Raw genomic sequence first — 22,242 nt, 5'->3', positions numbered from 1 at the left:
ACGCATGCGCAGTTGTGACAGCGTTTTGGTAATAGCGCCTGTGTTACGGCGGTTTGTTAGCTATTTTACTGCTAGTTGTGGTTTATTCTGGATTATTTATTTACAAACTTTAAAAAGGTGACACTTTAATGGACTTCCGCGGATTATGACCAAGAAACGAGTGCACCAGAAGACGCATTTAATATATTTAACATTAATAAATTCGTCACACAGGTAAATACGGTATGCTAACAATGCTAATGCTAACTGAAATAAACAGGGTTTAAGATAAATGCTAGCAGCTAATAAGCTAAACGGATCTAATGTGTATACTCAGTGTTCTGATTATAACACTAGACAAAATAATTAAACAAGATTGGAATTGAAATTAAAACGTTCCTTGTGTCCAAACGTTGTAGCTTTTAGCTTCACTAGCTAGCGGTAATGCAGCGGTGCGTTAGCCTGCGCACGTGCAGCTAGTTGGTTTTTACAATAATAACTGACAGGATGTTTGACTAGTTCGCAAGTCAAGTCTGATGGCAAGAAGAAACTGTTACAGTCTAGTTGTGAGGCCTGAAGACTTTAGTACCTTTTATCAGATGGCAGGAGTGTCTGTCTGTGTGAGTGTCTGTCTGTCTGTCTGTGTGAGTGTCTGTCTGTCTGTCTGTGTGAGTGTCTGTCTGTCTGTCTGTGTGAGTGTCTGTCTGTCTGTGTGAGTGTGTGTCTGTCTGTCTGTGTGAGTGTGTGTCTGTCTGTCTGTGTGAGTGTGTGTCTGTCTGTCTGTCTGTCTGTGTGAGTGTGTGTCTGTCTGTCTGTGTGAGTGTGTGTCTGTCTGTGTGAGTGTGTGTCTGTCTGTGTGAGTGTGTGTCTGTCTGTGTGAGTGTGTGTCTGTCTGTCTGTCTGTCTGTGTGAGTGTGTGTCTGTCTGTCTGTCTGTGTGAGTGTGTGTCTGTCTGTCTGTCTGTGTGAGTGTGTGTCTGTCTGTGTGAGTGTCTGTCTGTCTGTCTGTGTGAGTGTGTCTGTCTGTCTGTCTGTGTGAGTGTGTCTGTCTGTCTGTCTGTGTGAGTGTGTCTGTCTGTCTGTCTGTGTGAGTGTGTCTGTCTGTCTGTCTGTGTGAGTGTGTCTGTCTGTCTGTCTGTGTGAGTGTGTCTGTCTGTCTGTCTGTGTGAGTGTCTGTCTGTCTGTGTGAGTGTCTGTCTGTCTGTCTGTCTGTGTGAGTGTGTGTCTGTCTGTCTGTCTGTGTGAGTGTGTGTCTGTCTGTCTGTCTGTGTGAGTGTGTGTCTGTCTGTCTGTCTGTGTGAGTGTGTGTCTGTCTGTCTGTCTGTGTGAGTGTGTGTCTGTCTGTCTGTCTGTGTGAGTGTGTGTCTGTCTGTCTGTCTGTGTGAGTGTGTGTCTGTCTGTCTGTCTGTCTGTGTGAGTGTGTGTCTGTCTGTGTGAGTGTGTGTCTGTCTGTGTGAGTGTGTGTCTGTCTGTGTGAGTGTGTGTCTGTCTGTGTGAGTGTGTCTGTCTGTGTGAGTGTGTCTGTCTGTGTGAGTGTGTCTGTCTGTGTGAGTGTGTCTGTCTGTGATGATCACAGAGGGTTTGGGTGTGTGTGTCTGTGTGTCTGTGTGAGTGTGAGAGTGTGTGTGTCTGATGATCACAGAGGGTTTGGGTGTGCGTGAGTGTGTCTGTCTGCGTGAGTGTGTCTGATGATCACAGAGGGTTTGGGTGTGTGTGTGTGTCTGTGTGTCTGATGATCACAGAGGGTTTGGGTGTGTGAGTGTGTGTGTCTGTGATGATCACAGAGGGTTTGGGTGTGTGAGTGTGTGTGTCTGTGATGATCACAGAGGGTTTGTGTGTGTGAGTGTGTGTGTTTGTGATGATCACAGAGGGTTTGGGTGTGTGAGTGTGTGTGTTTGTGATGATCACAGAGGGTTTGGGTGTGTGAGTGTGTGTGTTTGTGATGATCACAGAGGGTTTGGGTGTGTGAGTGTGTGTGTTTGTGATGATCACAGAGGGTTTGGGTGTGTGAGTGTGTGTGTTTGTGATGATCACAGAGTGTTTGGGGCACTAAAGAGTTGAACATAAAACATTTCTTCAGTTCCTTCTGATGTTCCATATTGTGTGTGTTTCAGTAAGGATGTGTGACCTGGCAGCTCAGGTGACCAGCGGGCTGCTGCATTTTCCTGCAGTGACGGTGGAAGCTTTAGGAGAAGATGAAGTGACTCTGGACTCAGTGCTTCATGGGAAATTCACGGCAGGTCAGTGATCTCACACCTCCTGTGTCACTGCACACACTTACATCATCATGTTTATATTATCTGTGACTCATATGAAGGTGTGTTTATGAATGTATACTACGACCTATATGAAGCCTGACACAGGAGCACAAATACTACAGCTCTTTATGAGCCTATTTTAGTATGAGCAGTATAACACAACTGCATGTTAGATGTGTGTGTGTGTGTGTGTGTGTGTGTGTGTGTGTGTGTGTAATATTATCAGCATGAGCATTATTTTTTATTGTAACTGAAGCTGATTAACTTTTCCCTATAACGTGTGTTTGATTAGAGTGATGTCACTTCCTGTTTGTTCAGGTCGCAGTGTCTTGGTGTGGTTGGCGTGTGGGCCGCACTTGGAAGTGGTTCACGCAGCCACAGGTGAGCGGTTCTCTGCGTATCGCTTCAGTGGTGTGACAGATCACCTGCAGCCGTGTGTGACGGCAGTGAGAGAGTTCAGCTGGCTGAAGCGCAGTGGGCTGCTGGTGGGTCTACAGGAGGATGAGAGCAGCATGCTGTGTCTCTACGACCTTGGAATCTCGCGCGTCATTAAAGCCGTCGTCATTCCGAACAGGGTGCGGTTTATTCAGATGATTATCAGCAGCTACCTACCACAAGGTTGTCTGGTAGCTCAGTGTAGTGATGTTCTCTCTCCCCAATCAGATCACTGCAATCGAGCCTCTGGTGAGTTACGGAGGAGCGAGTACGAGCACGCAGCACCTGCACCAGAGCCTGCGCTGGTTCTTTGGTGTGATTGCCGTGGTAACAGATGTTGGACACATCCTGTTGGTGGATCTGTGTTTAGATGATTTCTCCTGCACTCAGACTGAACTGGAGGCCTCAGGTGAGATGGGCTTGACCACACATGAGGCTTTAGTTCAAGTTCAAGTTCAAGTTTATTTATATAGCACATTTACAAACAGCCACACGGCTGACCAAAGTGCTTTACAGTGCATTTGATATTTCAGATACACTTAAAAAATACACAATAAGATAGTACAAGAAACTAAAATAAAAATTATTAAAAAAAAATAAAAATAAAATAGCCAGTTTAAGTCCATAAGATGTAACAGACATAAACCCCTGGGCAATCATGAAAAGGCTAAAGAAAATAAGTGGGTCTTTAGCATGGACTTAAAACTAGAAATGGTGGGTGCCATCCTAATCTCTAGTGGCAGGGAGTTCCATAATCTAGGACCGGCCACAGAAAAGGCACGCTCTCCTCTACGCTTGAGCCGTACACGAGGGACAACCAACAAAGCCTGGTCAGATGAACGGAGACTTCTAATAGGAAAATAGGGATGAAGAAGTTCAGATAGGTAGAGAGGAGCGGTATTATGGAGAGACTTATAGACAAAGAGTAAAATCTTAAAATCTATTCTCTGAGAAATCGGAAGCCAGTGTAGAGATTTGAGAATGGGAGTGATGTGTTCATGTTTGCGACAACTGGAGAGGAATCTGGCAGCAGCATTTTGAACGAGCTGGAGACGCGTAATCTGAGTTTTAGATATACCGCAATATAAAGAGTTACAGTAATCTAAGCGAGAGGTTATAAACGCATGAACAGCCATTTCTAAGGTCTTAGGGGTAAGAAGGTGTTTAATTTTGGAGAGAATCCGCAGTTGGTAAAAGCTAGACCCGATAACGGACGAGATGTGTTTGTCAAATTTTAAGTTCTGATCAATAAAGATGCCAAGATTCTGCACCCGTGAAGATCTAAAAACAGATAAACTCTCTAGATTGAAGCTTGAGGACTGAGAGTTCTCATTTGGGCTAAACATTATTACTTCAGTCTTTTCTTCATTTAAAAACAGGAAATTTTGTGCCAGCCAAAATTTAACCTCTTCTAAACATTTTAGAAGAGATGAGATTGCTGAAGGATTGTTTTTCCTAATTGGTAAGTAGATTTGGGTGTCATCAGCATAGAAATGAAAAGATACACCGTGTTTCCGGAGAACAGAGCCCAGGGGTAGCATGTATAACGAAAATAGAGAAGGAGCTAAAATAGAGCCTTGTGGAAGGCCATAGGACAGCGCGGCAGGGGCGGAGGAAAAGTTACCCAGTTTCACTATGAATTTTCTGTCAGTTAGTTAAGACTGAAACCAGCTTAAAACATTTGCTTTTAGACCTACCCAGGTCTCAAGCCTCGATAATAAGAGGGAGTGGTCTATGGTATCAAAAGCAGCTGATAAATCTAAAAGAATAAGAACCACAGAATCTCCGGAGTCAGTAGAAAGATAAATGTCATTTAAAACTCTCAAAAGGGCAGATTCAGTACTGTGAGCAGACCTAAAACCCGATTGAAAAACCTCATAGATACAATTGTTATTCAGAAAACTTTGAAGTTGATTTAGCACAATTTTCTCCAGAATTTTTGACACGAAAGGCAAGACAGAGATAGGTCGAAAGTTTTTTTGAATAGAGGGGTCCAATGAGGGCTTCTTGAGCAAGGGAGTAACAGTGGCAACCTTTAGGTTGGCAGGGACTGAGCCAGTTTGCAGGCACTTGTTCATCAAAGACAGCAGGCCTGGACCAATTGAGTGAAAGATTTGCTTTAAAAATTTTGGGTGAATTATGTCACTGGGACAAAATGAGGGTTTGAGCTTGTCAATCACCTCCTTCAGTTGGTGGAGGTTGATGAGCTCAAAAGCGTTAAAAAATGCTGGGACATCTGACGTGATTGGGGAAGAGATATGGGTTATAGTGGGCCGAACACTTAGCCTTAGTTTAGTGATTCTGTCCCTAAAAAATCTCGAGAAACCTTCACAGACAGAAACAGAGGCAACAGGCATAGATTTAACAGAAGGATTTGTCACAGATTTAATGATAGAAAACAATACCTTAGGTTTAGAGTGGTTTCTTTCAATTAAAGAAGAGAAATAAGCGGCTTTCGCAGATTTGGCTATAGACTGGTAAAATGTAAGAGAGTCTCTAAATATCTGAAGAGAAACATGCAACCTGTCCTTTTTCCATTTACGTTCTGCCTTTCTGCAAAGTTGTCTTTGGAGACGAGTCTCAGCATTTTGCCAAACTTCAGATTTTAATTTTTTCTTGCGAGGTTTGAGAGGAGCAGTTGCATTTGTAATCTCAAGCCAGGCAGAGTTTAAGACTCCAAGATGTTGGTCAGCATCCAAGTCAGGTAATGGCTGCTCCAGGAGCAACTGTGAGCAGCATTTGGCAAAATACGAGTTAAAATTAGTGCTAAACTGTAGGGAATAAAAACGTGAAACATTTTCAGATGTATTTGAATAGTGAGAGATGACTGGAAGAGACAAGGAGAATAATATAGGCTTATGATCTGAGATCATAGTATCAGAAAGCACAATATCAGCCACATCAAGTGATAGAATATCATAACATAAGATAGAACATAACATAAGATAGAACCAGATCAAGCATAAGATAGAACCAGATCAAGCGTATGTCCCTGGATGTGTGTGGGGTCACTGATCCACTGGGATAGGTTAAACGTTTCGAGCAAGTTCAGAAAGTCATGTGAAAGGGGCAAAGACGGACAGCAAACATGCACGTTAAAATCGCCCACCAATAAAAAGCGATCATAACTCACAGCAATATTGCCGATTAGTTCAGTGAGATGCTGTATAAAGTCCGTGGTCGAATGTGGAGGACGATAGATCACCCCTAAACAAACCGGACCATTCCAGTCTAAATGAAGTATCTGAACTTTAAAGCTGGTAAATGTCATAGTCGGAGTCAGACGACAGCGTTCGGATAGAGAGCTCTTTAAGATGGTAGCTATGCCCCCTCCACGTCCGCTCGGACGAGGCGTATTAAAAAATGTACAATCTGCGGGGATCAGGTCAGAAAACGGCTTTAAATCACCAACCTTTATCCAGGATTCCGTGATAAACATAAAGTCCAGGTTGTGGGAAGAGTAGAAGTCATTTAATACAAAAGTCTTATTCACCAGCGAACGGGCATTTAATAATGCCATCTTCGGTGAGGAGAAAGTAACAGGTGAAGAGGGCGCTCTTTCCAGCTCACGTAGATTGTTGTGTGTAACTCCTCGACACCAGGAGCCGAGACCAATTCGGTGGATACCGGCACCGCAAGCATGGTAATGCTCAGGGCTCGGATGCGAGGGTGAGACAAAGCGAAGGCACCTGTGTGACATATCTAGCGGGCGCCGAAGCGCATAGCCGCCACACATTGGCTCATAGGAAGGATCCCCAAGAAAGTTTGCCCGCAGATGAGCTTTTTAGCTTTAATGGGATTAACTGTCAGAAAAATGTCAATCACTTTACATCAAATTTCAAATGTATATTTTGATGAATATTAATGATGAGAATGTAAAAAAAAGTAGTTAACATGTCATTGTGTATCTTACGTTACCTGTAACATTGTGTTGTGTTAATCAGATCTGGAGGTGGTGAATAAATGTCCGTCTGATATCCCGCGTCTGAGAGAGGGAGTCACTCAGCAAGGACGCCACCTTTGTCTCCAGCTGTGCAGCCCCACAGGGATCGGGGTCTCGGCTCTGCACTTCATCAGCCGCACCAATCAGCTCGCTGTGGGCTTCACCGATGGCTTCCTGCAGCTCTGGAACATAAAGACTCTCAAGAAAGAGTGAGTGAGATGCCATCATCATCATCATGTGAAATGTGTCATCATAAATGTGCTTAAAGAATCTGCTCAGGATTGTGGAGCTGTTTTTGATGATGTGTTCTGTATAATTTACAGATATCACTCTCAGCTGGAGGGGGGCAGAGTCCCTGTGTATGCCTTTAACTTCCAGGAGCCAGAGAATGACCCGAGGAACTGCTGTTACCTGTGGGCTGTTCAGTCAGCTCAGGATCTGTGAGTCTCACACACACACACACACACACACACACAGAGTGAGCTTAGTGTTTAAAACATAGTGTTGTATAATTGTGTGTGTGTTACAGTGAGGGTGATGTAGTCAGCCTCCATCTACTGCAGCTGGCGTTTGGGGAGAGGACGTGTTCAGCATCAGGGAAAATAGTCTATGAGGTAAACTGACAGCATCTCTAAATACACTGCATATTGTCAAGCAGGACAAGTACAGATGCTCTGTATTGTGTGTGTGTGTTTGTGTGTGTGTGTTAGGGTCTGGAGTACTGTGAGGAGCGTTACAGTCAGGATCTGAGTGGTGGTGTGTTTCCTCTAAGAGCTCAGGCTACACACACTCGTCTGCTCAGCTCCCAGACCATTGAGAAGTTCCGCCATCATCCTGACAGAGAGGACAGTGTTAATGAAGGTCACTTTAATATCATAACACCACAGAAATACTCTCTGCTCCTCAGTCACTGGCATCACTGTACTTTACTTTGTTACTTCAGTTCAGTAAAATAAAGGTGTGTTTATTCTGCCTGTGCGAACAGGACAAACTCAGACTTATCTCACTGTTACATGCTCGTGTAAATATGATGGCATTAGCATTATTTATGTTGAATAATAAACCACACTGCAGTATAATAGTGTAACTGAACTATTCTGTATGTTTTCTGCCCACAGTGGCGTCTCCTGACACGAGTGTGTTGGTCTTCAGCTGGCAGGTGAAGGCGTACGGACAGGGCCAACCTTCCACCTTCATCGGAGTGTTTGATATTAACAGATGGTATCATGCACAAATGCCTGATTCACTGAGGTAGGAATATTTCTGTGGAACATCAAAAAAACATGATAGCCATTTATTTAAGCATCGTTACATGAGGGCAGTTCTAGTCACAGTACGGTTAAATGTTTCATATATTCCTCTGATCATCTCCTCTTATGGAGCCACAACATCAGTCCTTTATCAGCAATCATTTAGTGTTGGGCCTGTGGTGAACTCGGTCTGTGGTGAACGCGGCCCGTGGCGAACTCGGTCATACTCTCATCATCTCAGGAAGTTTTTCCTCATCACCATCACCTCAGGCTCGATCATTAGAGATATATATTTATACAGATTTATACAGATATATATTTATATATAGTATTTTAAATTAATTTTAAACTGTAACTGTATGTTTAATTATTTTATTCTTATTTTTTATTATAATATATACTTCTTTCTTTTTTCTCTCTTCTGTCTCTGTTCTTCTGTAAAGCTGCTTTGAGATGATGTGAATTGTTCAAAACACTAAACAAATGAATTAAATTTGAAAACACATTTTTGACCCATGCCCAAAGTTCCCCCAGAAGCCCCAGCTGAATAAAGTGTCTTATTTGTATTATTAATTTTAGTAGCTGTTACTCCTGCAGTTTGCTGTGTGACTTTTATGATGGAAATGTTGTTCACTTCATAAGTTATAAACTGTCTGGACCTGAAAACCCCATATAACGTGTCCTCAGGGCGGGCGAGTCTCTACAGAACTGCCCCTATCTGGCTGTGTGGTCTCTGGATTCTGTGGTGGAGGTGACTCAGTCCTGCCCCCTGCTGGACATGGTTGTTTATGAGCGCAGTCTCAGTAGAGCACTGCCCCACACCTGTCCTCCTCCGGAGCAGTTTTACAACCCTAACACATACAACTTTGGCAAGTGTATACACACACACACACACACACACTCAATTCTACAAACTAAAACTAACTTGTTCTTTAGATATGTTAGTCTCAGTGTCCTGGATTAGAGAAGTTAATGTTAGTTAATGTGTGTTTATTTAATGTTGATTTATAAGTGTGTTTGTGTGTGTGTGTGTGTGTGTGTGTGTGTGTGTGTGTGTGTGTGTGTGTGTAGATGCAAGCTGTCTGTTCAATGCTGGAATCGTCCACTTCACTTGCTCTGGCTATCAGAAAGAGGTCAGTCTGCTGTTTATAATCAGTGTTTTATGTGTCCTGGTATGAGCCCAGTACTGAGTGGTTCTGGTTCCGGTCCTGCTTGCAGACTCTGACTTATCTGAAGAAAGCCGTGTTGAGTCTGAGTGATGGGATTTCTAATGGATTTTCCCAGTGCCTAATGTCTGGCTTGCTGTCCTCTCGGCTCACGGACGTTCAGCCGTCCAGCCTGTCTGAGGTAACCGTCACGACCGTCACATGACTGTTTGAGGTTAAAGCCCTTTGTTGGTTGTGTTCACTGCTGTCTGTAATTCCTATATATGTAGAGTGTCAGTTAAACACACACCGTTTAATATCCGTCGTTCATTTGTATTGCAGCAGGAGCAGCTGGACGCCATTTTAACCACAGCAGTCGAGACCAGTGCTTTGGGTCTGATCACTGGCTGCATTAAAAAGTGGATCAGTGACGGTGAGCTCCAGCCGTCAGCTTTGTGCAGTTTTATTATTAGTGTTATTGTGTCTAATGATTTAGTGCTTATCTTTGGTCTATCAGTATTTAGTGTGTTTAAAGCTCTGTACAAACGTACTGGTCCCCTTCACCTTACAGAGCAGCTCGGTTCTGCAGCACATCTGCGCTACATCCTGGAGTGGGCCTGGGACAAGGTGGTCAGAACCAAACAGGATCTGGACGGCATATGTAAGTGTGTTCAGTGCAGGAATAATCATCTCACAGTGTGGGTTAAGTTACAGACTTCCTCCAGTTCCTGTGACGACTCGTGGGGTTTTGGGTCTAGATCATTTTACCTCCAGAATGATGCTATAAGCTGATAGTCATGTATAATGTCATGTACACACTCTCTCTCTCTCTCTCTCTCTCTCTCTCTCTCGCACAAGTTTATATATATATATATATATATATATATGTTGTATTATTTATTAAATAATAAATCAGTGTAGAACTGAGTAATGTATATTTCAGTTTGTGGTGTATTTATGATTAATATGATCCATATCACTCCCTACCGTACGTGTGTGTGTGTGTGTGTGTGTGTTCAGGTGCTCCGTTATTCGACAGCTCATCTAATTTTACTGATCCTCAAACACTGCAGCTTCTCCAACACAGTCAGAGACTACTGAGTAACCTCTGTACCATCCTGCACTGTCTGCTGATGGAGGCTCAGGAGCTCACACAGAGAGGTCTGTCTCTGTCTGTCTGTCTGTTTGTCTCTCGCTCTCTCTCTTTCTGTCTGTCTGTCTCTCTCTGTCTGTTTGTCTCTCTCTCTGTTTGTCTCTCGCTCTCTCTCTTTCTGTCTGTCTGTCTCCCTCCCTCTCTCTTTCTTTCTGGCTCTCTCCCTCTTTCTCTCTGGCTCTCTCTCTCTCTCTCTCTCTCACACACACACACACACACACACACACAATAATAAGTAGATTATTTAATAATCATTAAGCACACAGCTACATATCTGCTCTCATTAAATATACATAAAATTATGAATATACACAAATATGCAGATTTGGACCCGCCTTGTCCTGGTGGAGTCTATACATAGCTCCACCCTTTTCTTTGTTATCCCTATTTCTGTGTAAAACTATCAGTTTAAAAAAAATGGAGAACTGTAAATGTTTGTGTATCAGGAGAAGGTGAAGGTTGGTCATGAGCAGAACTGTAATAAACACCCTTTTGTAGTGTTTAGTGTGAACACATGACCTCATCATTAAGTGTGTCTGATGTTTACGTGGTCAGTCGTGTCGTGTGTTGTAGGTGTATTCGGCCTGGTGAATAAGTGCATGGTGTCGAGTCTGATCTCTCAGTATGCTCAGGTGGTGCTGTGGTTCTGTCGCACCGGTCTCCTCCCAGAGAGTGCTGGTAATAACCTCCACCTCTACTTCCGTTATTTCACCTCCACCAACATGTATATGAAGTGATTTTACATTTTACAGATGAGGATGTGCTGCAGATCTCAAGACCTTTTTACAGTTTCTCTGTGATAAAGAATTATTACACGGGGCAGAGGGCGGAGCTGCACAGACTTGCTAAGTGAGACACAACATGTTAAACATCACATTAAACTCCTCTTCAGCTGTGACATTAAGGCTGAACAAGTCAAACTTAGGCTCCAGTTGATCATAATCCCTCTTTTTTTCAGGGATAAGTGGGATGCTGACTGTCTGATGATCGATGGCCTGGTGGCTCAGTGCGGTGAGCGTCTCTCAGACCTGTGGCAGAGAGACGAGGGTGGGACGGGGCAGTACCCACCTCCATCACTACACGTAATCATCTCCATACTATTAATCAACACAACCCATGATTTACATTTAAATAAGTTCTCAGAGGAACTGCACGCCTGATCTAATCTGCTGTTAGCATTTACAGATAAACGAGCAGCGTCTGATGAGACATGTGTCTGTGGGAAACTCATTAGATTTACAGAAAGGATTTTAATGACCAACTTTTGTTGTTGTTATTTTTCTACATTTTCCCACAGGCTCTGCTGGACTTGTACCTTCTGGAAAATGTTGAAGAATCTACCAAACATGCGATTGTATCCTTCCATGTCCTGTTTCTGTATGAATGATCACATTTGGGTGACTATATAATGACATAAAGTATAAAGGAGCTGAGAGCTAGATGAAGCTGGATAAAGGGAATTGACTGGGAAAAAAACTTTGTCTAAATAGAGTTTAATTTCATTAACTAAATGGCATATAGAGTTATTTAATTGTAGTAAAATCATATTTGTGTCTTTTTAGATTGATCTAGTTGTTAGTTTTGTGCTTTTTGAACCTTAACCAAGTCTCCAGGTGATTTATTTACTCCTGGATGTGATGTACTCGCTGCCGAATAAGAGCGGAGCTTCAGTGGAATCTTTCCCCACAGCGTTCTCCATCCCCATCGGCTTAGTGAAGCTTGTACAGGGCCTGTGGTTACTCGATCACCACGACCACGAGGTATCACACACTATGTACTGTTTTGATCTACATGTAAAAACACACACTGACTCAGAGATGGTCGTAAGAGCAAAGCGGTAAAGATGGAGTTTTATTTAGCTGCAGCAGAAGGAGTCTTCCTTCCTTTCCCTGCTATACGTGTGTGTTGGTGTGTGGGTGTGTGTGTTTGTGACCTCTGTCACCTCAGTAAGGTCAGATCTTATCAAGCACACACTCACACTCCCTTAAAGTTCATATGGCATGGAGGTTTATGACCTGAACACTTATGACCTGGGCCTCCTGCTCTCTCTCCCTAGTCTAACAGAATTTACTATGAAAGCACATATACACACTCATAAGCACATATACACACTCATAAGCACATATACACACACTCATAAGCACATATACACACACACATAAGCACATATACACACTCATAAGCACATATACACACACATATACACACTCATAAGCACATGTACAGACTCATAAGCACATATACACACACACATAAGCACATATACACACTCATAAGCACATGTACAGACTCATAAGCACATATACACACACATAAGCACATATACACACACATAAGCACATATACACACACATAAGCACATATACACACTCATAAGCACATACACACTCATAAGCACATATACACACTCATAAGCACATATAAACACTCATAAGCACATATACACTCACATAAGCACATATACACACTCATAAGCACATATACACACTCATAAGCACATATACACACTCATAAGCACATATAAACACTCATAAGCACATATACACTCACATAAGCACATATATACACACATAAGCACATATACACACACATAAGCACACATACACACACATAAGCACATATACACTCACATAAGCACATATATACACACATAAGCACATATACACACACATAAGCACACATACACACACATAAGCACATATACACTCACATAAGCACATATATACACACACATAAGCACATATACACACACATAAGCACATATACACACACATAAGCACATATACACACACATAAGCACATATACACACACATAAGCACATATACACACACATAAGCACATATACACACACATAAGCACATATATACACACACATAAGCACATATATACACACACAAGCACATATATACACACACATAAGCACATATACACACACATAAGCACATATATACACACACATAAGCACATATACACACACATAAGCACATATACACACACAAGCACATATATACACACACATAAGCACATATATACACACACATAAGCACATATATACACACACATAAGCACATATTAACACTCATGATATTTAACATTTCTAAACTACAATGTTTTTTTTTTTCACGTCGAATTTTAAATTAATGTACAAGTTTCCCCCCCGCCCCCACCACAGAACTCTCTGGATCTTCTCCTCCACCCATCGGTCTCTTCGTGTGTGTGGGCTTGGCAGCACTCTCGGGTTCTGCAGGCTTTGATGATTCAGAACAAACACAGCACAGCACTGCACTACCTGCACATGATGAAGCCCTCCATCACCTCCACCCCCTTCACCAAGCTGTGTGTGTCTGTACTGTTGCACAACAGGTACGCGCGCGCACACACACACACACACACATGCTTCTCATCCAGAAACTCTTGTGTGTTCACGGTCTCACTGTGTGTGTAGGTGTTTAGTGGAGGCGTGGACCTTGTTGAGGCAGCAGGTTAATAAACTGTGTATGGACGAACTGCTCAGATTTTTCTACGAGATGTGTCAGGAGCTGGGATTAATGAAGGAGCTCCTCAAGCTACCGCTCCGACCTGCTGAACAGGTGTGTGTGTGTGTGTGTGCGCCTGCCTGTCTGTCTGTCTGTCTGTGTGTGTGTGTGTGTGTGTGTGTGTCAATGCCTCTCCAGCTCTCTGCCTGCCTGTCTCACTGTTTTTAAGCATCTAGGAAAGTGATCCTTGTAGATAGACAAAAACGTTATCAGTCGTGTGTGTGTGTGTGTGTGTGTGTGTGTGTGTGTGTGTGTGTGTAGGAGTGTTTAGAGTGCTTCCTGCAGGAAACAGGAGGGTTTCAGAACCGAGAGCTCCTCATGGTCCACCATCTCCAGCAGGCCAACTATGTTCCTGCGCTGCAGATCAACCACATGCTGAAGATGAACCTGGCTGTGAGTTTCACTTCATTACTAAAGTCACCAGTTATAAATCATCATAAGGGTTTACAGTAACAAGCAGCACAAGTCATTAATGATCAGCCCAGTTACATGATGGTAGAAATGTTTGTGATGTTAAATAAGTGTAAAGTAAACAGACCTGCTGTGTTCTCCAGGGTGATCGAGATCCTAAGATGAAGGAAAGATCAAACACCAGAAACTCCATCATGAGTCAGTATGGGAAGGTGTTACCACGTGCTCAGCGGAAGCTGGCAATGGACCGTGCCAAGCCGTACCAGCACCCGTCCACCGTCCTCACAGAAGGTACACACACTCCTATCAGAGTTACAGGAGAAGAAATGTTACTCCCTGTTTACTCTCTACTTCCTGTTCCAGTTACGAGGCCTCAGCCGTTATCCACCGTGGCTAAACGCTCCACTAACGAGAACGTCCTGAGCAGAGCGGCCTTCATTAAAACTGTCCTCACAAAGATCGAGGAGGTGTGGATTGGAAAGGGTGCTACACCTGAACCCTCCCCTCTCAAGAGGTGTGTGTGTGTGTGAATGCATGTGAGTGTGAATGCGCACACACTTATTTATGAGTTATTTCTATATAAATAAGATTTTGTTGTTTTATTTTTCAGCCCAAAAGCCCCTGATGCTCGGGGGTCCAGTCCCAATCCCACAACCTTACACATCCATGAGGCGTTTGTAGGAACACCGATTAACATGCTGACTAAAAGGGTGTCCAGGTAAACTGATCACTTACTGTGTCCCTGTGTCCTTCTGTCCTTCTGTCCCTCTCCTACCCCATAACACAGTAAATATTACAATAACTGTTCTGTAAATAATAATAATTGTGATTACAGACTCTTAGACCTGGCAGTGCAGCCGATGTCCCAGATGTCCCCAGAATCGTCTCACACTCCGATGACACCGCATGTATCCAGCAGCTCCTGGGCTGCACCTAAACACATCAGCAGGGCTCCTGAGCTCAGTCTGTTACACACACCTCAAGTAGTGAAGGTGAAGCAGCACACACACTCTGTATACACACACACACACACTCTGTATACACACACACACTCTGTATACACACACACACTCTGTATACACACACACACTGTATACACACTCTGTATACACATACACACTGTATACACACTCTGTATACACATACACTCTGTATACACATACACACTGTATACACACACACACACTGTATATACACACACATTCTGTATACACACACACACACACTGTATATACACACACATTCTGTATACACACACATTCTGTATACACACACACACACTGTATACACACACACACACTGTATACACACACACACTGTATACACACACACACACACACTGTATACACACAGAGTGTGTATACACACACACTCTGTATATACATACACACTGTATATACACACACACACACACACACTCTGTATACACATACACACTGTATACACACACACTCTGTATACACACACACACACTGTATATACACACACACACTCTGTATGCACACACACTCCTTATACACACACACACACTCTGTATGCACACACACTCCTTATACACACACACACACTCTGTATGCACACACACTCCTTATACACACACACACTCTGTATACACACACTCTGTGTGTGTGTATATATATATATACTCCATACACGCACACACTCTGTATGCGCACACACTCTGTATGCGCACACACTGTGTATATATATATACTCCGTACACACACACACACACACCTCTCTCACACACACACCACATTTCTGTGATGTATATTTTAAAGGTTTTTTAATGAACACAGTTTCCTCTTTCCCCTCTGACACAGAGAGCTCGAGCTTTAGCTGCTTCTGGTGCAGTTTTCTCCTCCTTCACCCCTCAGTCCATCCTAAGGAGCAGTCTTCGCCCCACTCCTATAGCCACGCCCACTGCTTCACCTGCCCGATCAGCCACACCCCCATTACGTCCCAAAGAGAGTCGCATCACTTTCATGGAGGAAATTCAATCTCCAGATGTGCCTAAGAGTTCCTCCCTGCACTGGGGCAACGGGGTAAAACACCTGACACCCAGATATGCAGATATCCTCACACACCAGCACCACATATTGTAGTGTGCACTGGTCATGTGACCTACGTTTACAGGCTATAGACTAAATCATTATTAAACACAACTCAGAACTTTTTCTCTCTTTCTTTCTACTTTAGCTCACTGCAGTTGAAGTTAGCGAGCTGAAGCGCCCACACCTGCCACCGGAGGGCGGAGTCGAGGGATGGAGTGAACATTCCGGTGAAGAAGAGGAGGATATAAAAGAACCCAGTGCAGCAGTCCTGCCTTCATTAAAACAGAAGTTGAGCCTCGAGTCAGAGGAAATGAATGAAGTTTTAACCCCACCAGAGCGCAGGCCCAGTCTGGGGCATGACACAAGTGCACTCTCTGTCCAATCAGATGCCACACTGGAGTTCCACAATGCTCCTGCAGGGCAATCACATAACCGGCCGGATGAAGACGATGAAGTCGTCGCTCAGCCAGAGACAGACACGGCCACCAGAATGTTTTCTGCTGAAGAGCTGAGTGTCTATCGGGAAATGGGAACTGATGAGAACGTTGTGACATTGGAGCTGCAGCCAGAGTCAGAAGAACATGCGAAAGATGATGCTGAGAAAAGGCTCAAGGAATCTGCTGCAGAAAGAGAAGTGCAGAACGTTCCAGGTGTTTCACTAGAGGAGTCAAATCAGGATGATTCAGTGTACCATGAGACAGCTTTAGTACCACGTGGACCGATCAGAACCTCTGTAACGTCCGAGATGATGATCAGAGAGGAGATGAAGGACTCTGAACCAGCTCCTGCTCCACCATCAATCTCTGATGATGCTTTCACTGTGGAGGAACCAATCAGAGATCGGCCCAAAGACTCGGAGTCGCACGAAGCAGCTGAACACACAGAGGGAACTAATGAGCCAATCGGTGAGCTCCGTACTGTTAATGAAGAACTGAAGGACAAACCCGAGCCCATGGAGACCTCAGGTGAGACGTCTTAAGTGGTGGAGACAGATCTGTCTTCTGTGACTTGTCCTTACTTATAAATAAGTTTATGAAGAATTTCTCTTTTCAGATCTGGACGAGTTTGTGGAGCGGGAATTATTCTATGATCTCTCCCCCCCACACCTCCCCCCCAACAGTAAAGAGAGTTCAGCGGCCATCAGGTGACACTCATCACGATAATCACTTCCTTTATAGATTTGTCTCGTCCTTTTGTATTTATTTCACTTGTTTACATTGCAGCGCTCCATGTGGGTTTGTTAGAGATGGAGCTGAGGACGATGCACAGAAAGATGTCACGTCGTCTGAGGCTGCGACCTCAGAGTCACCATGTGAGCAGCTCTTCAGCATTTATTAAGCTGGACCATAAGATCTTACGCATGTTTAACATGAAAGCTGTGTTCTCTTAGCTGTAGTCAGCCTGAACGACACTGAGGAACTCTCCAGCACTGAGGAGGAGGATGTAGATGAAGAGGAGGAGGAAGACTCTGGCAGTGAGGTGGAAATTATAGAGGAAGTTAAAGGAAACGGGACCCAGCAGAGCCTTTACCTGCAGGACCTTCTACCTGAGGAGCAGTTCCTTGAGGAGCAGGCGGCAGCTGTGTTGAGCCTCATCACTGACCCACAGCTGAAGGTCAGAGCTCTGAGACTTGAGCACACACACTTTAGTATTTCTGTTCATTTCATCCGTTTCCCCTGATCATTTACATATTTAATTAATTATTTTATTTATTAAATGTTTAATTTCCTTTTTACTTAAAATGGTTGTTTTATTATTCTGTTGTTTGTGTGTGTTTGTGTGTGTGTGTGTGTGTGTGTGTGTGTGTGTGTGTGTGTGTGTGTGTGTGTTTGGACTGAGCAGGTGATGGATGGCTGTGAGGAAGAGGACGGTCAGGTTATGGTGGTTGGACTGAGACCTGCACACCTGACTGATGAAGTTGATGTGTGCTACACCGAGCTGAAGCCCTCCACCACCCTGCTTGTTCCTATCGAGCTGGCTGCTGAGCATCAGGAGCTCCTGCAAAGGGCTGAGCTGCCAGAGGTCACGCTTCCTGTTGGCTCCAATAACTTCTCCCTCATGCTGGAGGCAGATGATGAAGAACCAGCAGCTTTAGAAATGGATCCCGAGAACGTTCTCAGTCTAAAAGGGAACACAGAGAGTGCTGGAGATTTGGAAGAAGAACCAAATGTTAACCAGAATGCAGTTAGTGTGGTGCATGATGTTCAAGAACCTGAAGAAATGTTTAAAATTGAGGAGATGCCTTCAGAAACAGTTGTACCAGATGTTGTGGAACCTAATAAACCAATAGAGAAGGTTAAGGAACAGGAAACGACTAAATCGGAACCAAACACAGAACTCCAAACTGATGAAGCAGCTGGAGAAGTTCAGACACCGTCAAACTTAGAAGCAGTAGCAACTCCTGAACCACTTAAAGAAGATGAATCTGATGAAAAAGCAGATGAAGTTCAAGCAGAGCAGACAGATGAGAAAAGGCCAGATTTTTATCCTGAGGATGAAGCTCAAACAGCACAGGAATCCAATGAGAAACCATTGGAACACGCAGAGGAACCTGTGAAGGAACATATGACTATAGAGGCTTTTGATGAAGCTGATGTTTGTGTCAGTAGTCAGCTTCAAGATCCTGGTTTGACGGTGGTCATGGAGGACGGTTTCACCCATAATGAGAAAATACCAGATGAGATTATTACAGAAGCTTGTGAGATGGTTCCAGCAGCTGAAGATTGTGTTTCTGATGCTTATGAAGCTGAGCAGGAAGATACTAAGCTCAAGGAAGCCATAGAAGCCACAGCTAAACTGAAGGAAGTCCATCGAAGCCCAGCAAGAAGAGGAAGGATGACCGTTACGTGTCCAGTAACCATGATGGAATCTGAGAGAGAAGCTTCTGAAGAGGCTCAAAGTGAATCAAACTTGCCTTACACACCGAGACGTGTAACAAGGAGCAGCAGGCAGCTGGTGGTGGAGCCTGAAGTTCTCATCACACCAAGGAGAAGCACAAGAAAAACAGATTCTGAAGTCATGGTGGAGAAGGTCCCATCAACAAAAGCAACTCCATCACGCAAGACTCCACAGAAAGCTACACCCAGGAGAGGTTCTCGCAGTACAAGGATCTCAGGTGCAACTGATGTTCAGAAAATGGAGGAAAACTCGATTGTTGAACATCCGAGTGCGAGAAAGACAAGAAAGGTTGGTGCAGCAGTCGGGGTTCCAGAGGCGATTCCTGAGGAGAACTCTGTGGAACATCAAGCTAACGTTAAAGCCAGTCCTAGCAGGGTAACTCGCCAGTCAAGCAGAAGGCTGAGCTTAACACTGGAGAGCTTCCACATGGATTCAGATGTCCAGAACACAACTTTAGTCACACCACCGAGGAGCAGAAGGAAAGCCAGAAGCACTACAGAGGACAGACCAAGCAACGAGACGTACGTAGTAGACGGCGCACACCTTCAGAACGTTTCCAGACGGCTGACGAGGAGCCGACACTGGAATAACGGCGAGGAACTTGAGAAACCAGAGAACTTGGAATCCACCAATCTGTTGGAGAATGCTTTGCTAGAGAGGCTGAATAATGAAGCTAAGGAGTGTGAAGTGGTTACTGAGATAGTGCGCGCCAAGCGGCGGCCAGGATCTGTAGCTCCATCTGTGGAGCGTGAAGACCAGAGTGCTGAAGCTCAGGAGTCACTGCTTTCTACTGAACAGCAGCAGAAGAAAGCTGCACCATCTGTTAGAAGAACGAGAGCCAGCAGAGCACCGAAAGCCGAGACCTCACCTGTTAGTGACCCCACGTCTGGAGCCGAGAGAGGTTCGTGTCCCATCTCTGAATGCTGGAAGCTCACTTTGTGTTACATGTTTGTGAAACGTGTTTTTCTGGTGCAGGAACGTCGAAACATCTCACTGTGTCTCCTCCTCTGACTCGAACGAGACGAGCAACCAGCGTCACTGGCAGTAACTCTGAGGTGAGAAGCTCGCTTCATGTGGCTGATGTTCCTCTAACAGCACGTGACACTGGAGACTCCTTCCAGAACAAACCAGCACAAGATCTCCAGTTACAGCGTTTACTTTACAGCATTAATCAGCTCCTGAGCTCCAGACCACATCTCAGGGGCTGTGTTACATCACACACACACACACACACACACACACACACACACAGGAGCTCTGTGTTAGTGATGTTACATCACTCACACACACACACACACACACACAGGAGCTCTGTGTTAGTGATGTTACATCACACACACACACACACACACACACACACACACACACACACACACACACACACACACACACCACACACACACACACACACACACACACACACACAGGAGCTCTGTGTTAGTGATGTTACATCACTCACACACACACACACACACACACAGGAGCTCTGTGTTAGTGATGTTACATCACTCACACACACACACACACACACAGGAGCTCTGTGTTAGTGATGTTACATCACACACACACACACACACACACACAGGAGCTCTGTGTTAGTGATGTTACATTACACACACACACACACTCAGGAGCTCTGTGTTACTGATGTCACACACACACACTCGGGAGCTCTGTGTTACTGATGTTACATCTCTCACACACACACACTCAGGAGCTCTGTGTTACATCTCACACACACACACACTCAGGAGCTCTGTGTTACATCTCACACACACACACACTCAGGAGCTCTGTGTTACATCTCACACACACACACACTCAGGAGCTCTGTGTTACATCTCACACACACACACACACACTCAGGAGCTCTGTGTTACATCTCACACACACACACACTCAGGAGCTCTGTGTTACTGATGTTACATCACACACACACACACACACAGGAGCTCTGATGTCACATCACTGTGATGAATGTTCACCTCTTCCTGTTTTCTCCCATAAAGGAAAAGATTTTATCAGACGACGCTGTGGTGGAAGTTGAAGCAGATAAAAGGAGAAAGAAGAGAACGACCAAGTAAATATCTCTCTCTATCGCTTCTCTCTCTCTCTCTCGCTTCTCTCTCTCTCTCTCTCTCTCCCTTCTCTCTCTATCGCTTCTCTCTCTCTCTCGCTTCTCTCTCTCTCTCTCTCCCTTCTCTCTCTATCGCTTCTCTCTCTCTCTCTCTCCCTTCTTTCACTTCTCAATCCTCTCTCTCTCTCTCGCTTCTCTCTCTCTCGCTTCTCTCTCTATCGCTTCTCTCTCTATCGCTTCTCTCACCTCTCTCCCTCTCTCTCTCGCTTCTCTCTCTCTCTCTCTGTCCTTCAGCTCCTGTCAGATTCACTACTGTATTAAACTCCAACACTAAATGTATCTGTTTATTTTCTCTCTGTAACAGAGCGAGAGCTGAACCTGAACCTCTGATGGTGGACCTTCTGTCTCCTGCGGCGAGTCCAGCAGAACCTGTCCAGAGGAGGAAGACGTCCCCCGAAAGGGAAGCTGCAGCTCCAAAGATGAACCTGCGGCGGAGACGCATGATGGAGGCCATTTTCCCCAAACCAGTCACACGCAGGAAGAAACTTTAACACATTCATCTTCCTCTTCATCTTCATCATCACCACAAGAGTTTTATTTTCCCCTCCAGCTTCCTGTGTGTGTGTGTGTGTGTGTGTGTGTGTGTGTGTGTGTGTGTGTGTGTGTGTGTGTGTGTGTGTGTGTGTGTGTGTGTGTGTGTGTGTGTGTGTGTGTGTGTGTGTGTGTGTGTGTATGTGTTAAACTGCCTGATTTGTACCAGGACTTTTTGCTGCCTGCTGTTTTCTAATTAAGGAACTGATTTTTGATGAATAAATAAAGCTCTAATTTTGAATTTTATATAAAATAAATAATTAAAGGTTTGCGTGACGTTTACAGTCCAGTGCAATGAGGGAAGCAGAACAACACACAAGTCTTAAGTTTTAAATACCTGCATTTCTACAAATGTAAATAGTCTTTTAGGGACGTTCTCAATAAAATGTGATGCCTGTGACTGAGTTTGTTACTCGTTATTTCCTTATTGTTTAGTTTACACAAACTGCCTCATTGTTTACTGCCCTGCTTGCTGTCCTGGCATTTAAATTGCCCTGAGATGCCCAGCTGAG

The 22,242-nt window shown here is 44.2% G+C and overlaps 1 protein-coding gene across 3 annotated transcripts; it reads left to right on the top strand.

Moving 5' to 3' along the window:
* ahctf1 (AT hook containing transcription factor 1) lies at window positions 1–22,130 on the top strand. 3 transcript variants are annotated; one of them, XM_027139808.2, is made up of 36 exons: window positions 1–213; window positions 2,093–2,218; window positions 2,555–2,811; window positions 2,900–3,080; window positions 6,616–6,823; window positions 6,938–7,054; window positions 7,144–7,228; window positions 7,325–7,475; window positions 7,733–7,865; window positions 8,552–8,733; window positions 8,936–8,997; window positions 9,083–9,211; window positions 9,352–9,442; window positions 9,581–9,670; window positions 10,030–10,170; window positions 10,736–10,840; window positions 10,915–11,011; window positions 11,121–11,244; window positions 11,460–11,516; window positions 11,776–11,922; window positions 13,336–13,526; window positions 13,609–13,753; window positions 13,961–14,092; window positions 14,254–14,401; window positions 14,474–14,624; window positions 14,721–14,828; window positions 14,946–15,102; window positions 15,934–16,155; window positions 16,310–17,129; window positions 17,218–17,308; window positions 17,388–17,476; window positions 17,555–17,778; window positions 18,007–19,963; window positions 20,038–20,117; window positions 21,072–21,142; window positions 21,504–22,130. In XM_027139808.2, exons 2-36 carry the CDS (start codon window positions 2,098–2,100, stop codon window positions 21,688–21,690), a joined length of 7,251 nt encoding a protein of 2,416 aa, XP_026995609.2. In that variant the 5' UTR covers window positions 1–213; window positions 2,093–2,097; the 3' UTR covers window positions 21,691–22,130. The 3 variants fall into 3 exon arrangements, with proteins under 3 accessions (XP_026995609.2, XP_047677465.1, XP_047677466.1); XM_047821509.1 differs by having other exon boundaries at window positions 17,203–17,308; XM_047821510.1 differs by having other exon boundaries at window positions 1–222; window positions 17,203–17,308.
* Window positions 22,131–22,242: the final 112 nt, after the last annotated feature.

Source organism: Tachysurus fulvidraco, chromosome 12 (assembly GCF_022655615.1).
Source record: "Tachysurus fulvidraco isolate hzauxx_2018 chromosome 12, HZAU_PFXX_2.0, whole genome shotgun sequence".
Taxonomy (NCBI): domain Eukaryota; kingdom Metazoa; phylum Chordata; class Actinopteri; order Siluriformes; family Bagridae; genus Tachysurus; species Tachysurus fulvidraco.
Note: the sequence above shows the minus strand (reverse complement) of the source record. Positions and strands in the feature narration are given on the sequence as shown.